At 37.3% G+C, this 7,289-nt stretch overlaps 1 protein-coding gene across 1 annotated transcript; it reads left to right on the top strand.

Moving 5' to 3' along the window:
- Nucleotides 1-5,251: 5,251 nt before the first annotated feature.
- On the top strand, nucleotides 5,252-6,297 carry LOC131143757 (probable calcium-binding protein CML46). Its single transcript, XM_058092062.1, has one exon. It carries the CDS (start codon nucleotides 5,657-5,659, stop codon nucleotides 6,227-6,229), a length of 573 nt encoding a protein of 190 aa, XP_057948045.1. The 5' UTR covers nucleotides 5,252-5,656; the 3' UTR covers nucleotides 6,230-6,297.
- The last annotated feature ends 992 nt before the right edge of the window (nucleotides 6,298-7,289 follow it).

Below are 7,289 nucleotides of genomic sequence, written 5' to 3'. Positions count from 1 at the left end.
TTGAATACTTGATTAACATCTTTGAAACCCTGATTTTCTATTGAGATTTCATTTAACTTGTTTTTAAAGATACAACTTGTTTAGAACACTCTTGTGCTTGACTGAGTATAATTATTATATTAAGTGTAAATTGCACACATACACCACTAAGCTTATAGATCGTACATGTTTAGTGTGGATTGATTATTACTTGCGCGTATTGGGTGCATATCTGTTTTACATGAAAGCACAATCACTGTACCAACTTGATTGAGAAAAATACTGTTGTATTTCCAAGCATGGTCTGAGGAGGTGGTAATCCAACCCGTAAGGATTGTTAGGGTCTTCTCCGCCTCGCAAGGAGAATTTGTAAATGTTGAGGTCAGCCCTGTGCTAATTGACCTGGTTGTATTAAGTGTCGCTCCACCCATTAAATGAGCCATTAGTGGAATCCTTGGGCTTGCGAGCTAAAGGCGGGGACGTAGGCACAGTTGGCCGAACCCTGATAACAAATAGTGCATGTTCTTTATCTTTCTGTAATTTATTTACTGCATGTATATGTCATATTGTGAATGCAGCGCATGATTTAATTTATGCATGTTTTAATTATCTGCGCATTTGGAATTGTATAGATAGACCCTAGGTTGCGAATATACTACTATTAGATTAGCTAAACCTAGGAATAAATTTTAGAATTCCAATTCACCCCCTTTCCTCCTGGGAATACACCAATTCTAACAAATGTATAAGGCAAGAATTCTTAAATATATGAAGCCCAATCGACCAGCCCATTTAAACCTATTCAAGGCTCAGTTGACTGACCTTAACACTCGGCCAGAATACCAAGGCCCAATCAAATGACCCTAAAAACACATAAAAGCCCCAGTTGACCGGATCTTGAGCCCCAGTAGATAGAACCTCAGTGATTTGAATATCGACTTGGCCCAGTCGACTAGCGGTTTCCCTAGCCGACCAGACCTCTCGGGTTGGGTAATTTTTAAGCCGAAAATGATCATTAATTTTAAATTAAACAAATTAATAATGCCCAATCGGTCCCTTAAAGGTCACTTTTTGAAGCACTCTATAAATAGCTTGCCTAAAAGCTTATTTAACACTTTTGATTATCTTGAATACTCTCTAAAATCTTTGAGCATTATTTCTCTTATTTTCTCTTATACAAGCATGCATCTACTCTCTTTCTCTCAATCTTTTGAAAAATTTATTTTGAAAGAGAGCATTGATTATCATTCTCTTACTTCATTTGCAAAGTTATTGCTCTTGAGGGTTGTTGAAGAGGTATTCATTTGGGCATTTATTTTCTCATAAAACAAGCATTTACTCTCATTCAAACTTTCATTTTGAAAATCATTTCTTGAGAGTAAATCTTAAGTTTCTCCCATTTATTTTCTTGATAAATATTTTTGGAGAAACCATTTATAACTTGTGAATCTTTGAGCATCTCCATTATAAGATTTAAAGGCTCATTCAATATTTATTGCAAAAATCATTTTTGAGCTAAACCCTAGCTTCTCGTACACTAAATTATTGAACAAAATTTTTAGGAGAAAACACTTGGGGTTTGAGATCTTTAAAAGTTTCTATTGCACATTTTCTTTTTGAATCAAAGATCATATAAACTCACATCTCCTCTCATTTATCTCAAAATATTTTTGAGAGAGGAAAAACTATAAATCTCTATTGAGCATAAATACTATCATACAAGAGTGCATTGATTTTATATTGTACACACTAACTTACTTGAGAAGCACCTTTGTTGTACACAAATTTATTTTTCAAATCTTGTAATCCCTACAATTTGAGTAGTGAACCGTGTTCCAGACGTGGGGTATCACCTAAGGAGGGGGACTCCACCCTGTAAGGAGAATTTGTAAAAGGCTTTGCTCTGCCTGGTTAAGTGAGCTGGATAGTGAATCCTCAAGCGAGTTGGCTTTAGGCAAGGACGTAGGCAGGGTTTGTCGAACCTTGTAAAAACACAGTGTTATTCTTTCCCTATACTCTTTACATTTCTGTATTTACATTTTTATATTTACTTGTTGAGACTACTGCATTTGTGTTTGAATACTGGTTTATGATTAATTGAGAAAATACTGAAATTGTCATACTTGTTTAAATTACTTGGACTTTCAAATATCTGCTGGATTTGTGATTGATTAGAATGACCCTAGGTTGTGTAATATTAGCTATGATTTTAAAATAGACATACTTGACCTAGGAATTTTAAAATCTCCAATTCACACCCCCTTTTGGGATTACACCAAAAATCACAATTTGCTTCTGTCTTTGCCTTATATTCTTTCCTTGGACCTTTGCACTAGTTTCTGTAATGACTAATCTTTCCACAGTTTCAGAACTCAATGTTTTTTGTGTCCTAAGAACCTCTGAGATTTCTGGATTTGGACCGCTTGGTCCTAGATCTGCCACGATTGTTTGATCTTTGATGCCCGCTTCCTCTCCACGAATCCTTCCCTCAGCTTTCCACGTTCAAGACTGAACTTGAAGTGGAAGCAATGTTTCACTGCATCCTGATCTCTTCCGTCAAAATCATGCTGGCAACTTCCTCATACTTCAGCTTTGATTTTCTTGCGGAGCTACTGATCGCAGTAACAATACATTTCCAACTCTCTGACAACTGACTAAGAATCAGTAAGACACGGATTTTACTATCAAACGTGATTTCAACTGAGGCGAGTTGATCCGACAGCTCGTTGAAATTGTACAGATGTTTACTAAAACTTTCACCTATGAACATGTTCATAGTAAATAACTTTTTCATTAAATTTACCTTATTGGCGGTTGATGGCTGCTCGTACATGTTGGAAAGCGCATCCATAAGAGACTTGGTGGTTGTTATGTGCTAACAGACTTTGCCAACGTCATCTTAATAGCTTCGAAAGCTTTTCGGTCAAGCAACTCCCACTTGTCCTTCTTCATGGATTCTGGCTTTCCCTTGAATGGTAAGTGCAACTCCTTACCAAACAAGCAGTCTTCAATCTTCATCTTCGAGAAATCAATATTGGTGTCGTTAAACATCTTGATCTTTGAACTATTTTCATTTGATGTCTCGATTTTCCTATTTAGATATGGAATCATTTCAAATGGACAACATAGTTGGATTCAGAACAGCTGAAAACCTTAGAAATGGTTCAAATCATTCGAAAAATGGACCTGAAGTGGCTCTAAAGACCTAGTCAAACTTTTTGGTTAAATCGGTCAACTTTCCGTTAAACTTAATGGAATATTCTACCTTGGCGTGGCGCGGTGATATGGCGGCCAACAAATGTCTACTGACGTGGCTCTAACACAGTGCTAATGCGGCGGTAACGAGGCTACTGACTTAGTGCTGCTAACGTGGCTTGCTAAGACCGGTTCTGTAGAAGGCGTGTGATGACGGTGGTCTGTTGGCGTGTAGGGGCGAGTGGAAGCGCATCTGGTGGCACGTGGAGCCGTGTGAAGGCGCTGCACACTTCTCGAAGCGTATGTGGGCGCATGCAGGCTCTTAAAACCTCCGTTTGAGCTTCGGTTTGCACCATTGACTTCGTCTCGTCAAGAGGAACACGATGGTAGCCTCAAAACTTAGTTTTGAGATACTTGACAGGGACTCCGATTTGGCCATTTTGCTCTAATCTGGCGATTTTACTCCAACCTCGCTCTAATACCACTTGTTAGCATCGGAGAAACCCATGATTATGCTTGATACATATGGGCAAACACCAACTTGACCCAAAAGCTAAAGCATATTGGGTCTTAGGCCCAACCATGTATATAAGCACCCATCATCCACTCAAATTTTCCAATATGTGATAAACTCACAAGTAGAATTCTCAATACAAGACACCCCTCACGGATATCAAGAGCCCGCTCCTAAGCGTTCTTCAAGGTTACTCACTTAGTACTCATCAGGATACCGAGGAGGTAGGACATACACCTAGTGTTCCCCCCAAAAGTCAAGTCTTTGAAATATTCTCAATCACATATAAGTAACCACTAAGGATGTAATGATCATATATATTAAGTTTGAGAACATCACCATTAGAAATAGCCAGATCAATCACAAAATCACTAAACCCTTCCCTGTGACAACCACATAATTGCATCCAAATTAATTGACCATACCTTTCATACACGAAAACCATGTATTAAGTCACAAAACTCTATTCTAAGACCTTAACACACAACAATATTCGAGATATGACAGACTTAAAAAAGGAGAATAAATTCTAATTCGTTTGCATAAGATCACAAAATTCATCTCAACTATAAGGCAATTGCCAAATTCATTAGAGTGAGACAAGTACTAACTTAGATCATTTATACCTCTAATGTCAAGGAAGGCGTGTCTTTTTAACAAATTTCACAAGTAGTCAAATTATTATGCTGTTAAAATTATATTTCTAGAATTCTTTGAAGTTAAATCATTTAATTGTTTTTGGTAAAAATTCTATAATTTTATATATCAATAGATGGGAATATTTCCACTTTGACATTTATTTTTATTTTTTAAAAAATATTCTTGTTTAAATGCGATTTGAATAATACAGTTAATAAGAATATAGAAGGATAGTAGCCCCTCCAAAACTAACCTACTAATAATTGCGACTGACATAAAGATCCTATAATTAATAATTAACCCATATGTATTTATAATTCTTTTAATCTTTTTTTTAACATCATGAAATATCTCAATACAAGTTTTAGATTTTAGTTAAAATTTTCATTAATTATATTTGTCCATATTTATCCAACAACCTGTAATAATTTGCAGTAAACAAAGAGTAAAATTAGAGACATAAGAAAGAGTTTAATTAAATTATAAAAAACAAAAAAAAAAAGTGAAGAATTAGTTAATCTCATAAAGAAAATAAATGGCTGTATATTACACATGAATCTCAATATGCATTTTATGCCTAGTTCGTGAATTTCGTAAAAATAATAAATTAAGTTGATCTTTTCAAAATTGTTTTTCTTTTCAATTTCCACGAGACTCACGAAAGACTTTCTTAGAAAATTTTAATCCATGCATGAGAAATTCTTGGTGCTCATCCGATGAGTAATCATACTTATCGTCCCTTTCAAGGTGGGTAGACTTGTGAATACAGAATTTCCCGGAAAAAGGAAAATGCGTGTGTTGGGGTGTTTGGTCGTTGGGATATTTGGTAGCCCCAAACTTATTTTGCGGGTAAGCTTTTGGTCATGGGACGAGTAAACGCAATAAATAAATAAAATGCAGCGCAGCTTCCACGAAAGCCCCCGAAAAATTTTATACGGTAAATCAATATTCAACGCAAAGCAGTAAAGTCCGCAGCTAGCCTCAGCTCTTTCCACAAATCAAAGCAGAGCTGCAGCTGCAGGGAAATTTCCTCTTCCGCAGACTATTCACAAAGTGATAATTCCCAACTTCCTCGCGTTTCCTTCAAAGCACAGTAACTTCCAGTCCTTTCCCGAAGCTGTCCATGAAGCCTTCGATGTCTTCAAATTTCATACAACAGTCTCAACCCATATATAGACGCAACCCCTCCCCATTCCATTCCACAAATCAATCGCACAAACCCATTTCCCCTTTTCTCTACAAAGAACGCATTCGTTTCATACTTTCATTACCAAGACAAGGTTAAGATCAATCTGAGAATTCTAGTTCGCCAATTAACCCATCTAATTAATGGCTGTGTCTCTCACTAATCTGTACGCCATCCCTTCTGTCTCAAAATCATGGGAGGTGGATATTTTCAACTGGGCCAACAGTATTCACCACTTCTTCTCTAAATTTCAGTCTTCGTTCCAATCCCAACTCGGTTGCTCCACCAATTTGAAGCTTCAGGCCATGAAGAAGAACCAGGAAGCAGAGCTGCCCGGCCGGACGATAGCAGGCGATGGGAAAGCGTGCAGCAAGCGAGATGTAGAGATGGTGATGGAGACGATGGGGATTTGGGGCTGCGACGCGTCGGAGGATGAGAAGCACGGGGAGGGGTTGGGCTGTGATGAGGTTTCGAACTTGTTTGAAGAGGAGGAGCCACGGTTGGAAGAGGTGGAGGAAGCTTTCAGGGTGTTTGATGAAAACAGAGATGGGTTTATTGATGCAGGGGAGTTGCAGAGACTTCTGTGTGTGTTGGGGTTCAAGGAAGGATCTGAGATTGAGGGGTGCAACAGGATGATCAGAGCCTATGATGAGAATGGAGATGGAAGGATTGATTTTAATGAATTTGTGAAATTAATGGAGAACAGTTTTTGCTGAATTTTTTATTTGGAAAATACTGGGTACCTTTTTACAGTTCAACAATTTGACAGATTCTTTTGCTTGCATGTCTTTTCTTTTTGTTTTTCCGATATCGCTTCTTCCTCTTTTTTTTTTTTATTTGATTATATAGAAACTCTAGCTTGAGCCTTCAGACCCATAAATGCGAATGATAAGATTAGAACTCAAGGCGTAATCATAGCTTTGATACTACGTTAAATTACCACTTTACATAAAAGCTTAAGTTTCTTTAATTCTTTCTTTTTTTTTTTTTTTTGGATATCGCCGGTTGTCCACGTCTATTTTAACGGTCCGTGACTAATCCCACGCCCCGTGACTCTGGCCCTACATCACCACGAGTATGTAAATTCAGGAGCCCAGTGAAAAACTCAAATCCGGGAAGCTCAAAGGCTGATCTCGTGAAAGACACTTATTTGAATACATGGTGGTTTGAATATGACTTTTTATTGTAAATTTTTACTATTATTATTAGCACCACCATCATTGAATATTGATTGGAATTTAGAAATACTGTTGAGTCCAAGTCTTAACGTGAGTTTTAAATAAATTTTATAGGGAGAAACTATTCTTTATAAGTATTTTTCAGTAATACAATCAAAATCAGTATGTCCATATTTACAAATATGCCCATGGAGGCAATCAACCGTAAGGTCGATTTTGGGTAACATTGAGTGTCTCGTGTAAGTCCTGCTAAACTATTAATAAGCCTTAGCGCGGTTACGATAGCAACAATTGATGACTTGCATAACCGCCCGTAAGTTACTTGCATGAGTTACTTGCAATCCATAAGTTACTCATAACCACCTAGATATAATGGTACCTCATGAATATCAAGATGAGGAAATGCTAGTCTTCACTACTATGAAAATGGGGTCACAGGGAGAGGTAAATCTCATATACATTTTTATCTCCTGTTGCAATTCAGAGCCTCTCATTAGTCCCTTACTTAGGCATTCGAGTGATCCTCGGAATACATTTCGAGTTTTCCAAGTCATTCTTGTTTGATTTTTTTCAGGTGGTCATGATTGGGGAACGATTC

The sequence above is a fragment of the Malania oleifera genome, chromosome 1, assembly GCF_029873635.1.
Source record: "Malania oleifera isolate guangnan ecotype guangnan chromosome 1, ASM2987363v1, whole genome shotgun sequence".
Lineage (NCBI taxonomy): Eukaryota > Viridiplantae > Streptophyta > Magnoliopsida > Santalales > Ximeniaceae > Malania > Malania oleifera.
Note: the sequence above shows the minus strand (reverse complement) of the source record. Positions and strands in the feature narration are given on the sequence as shown.

Bases quoted from the DNA above. Each gene is read 5' to 3' on its own strand.
- LOC131143757 (XM_058092062.1), top strand. From the start codon at position 5,657: ATGGCTGTGTCTCTCACTAATCTGTACGCCATCCCTTCTGTCTCAAAA.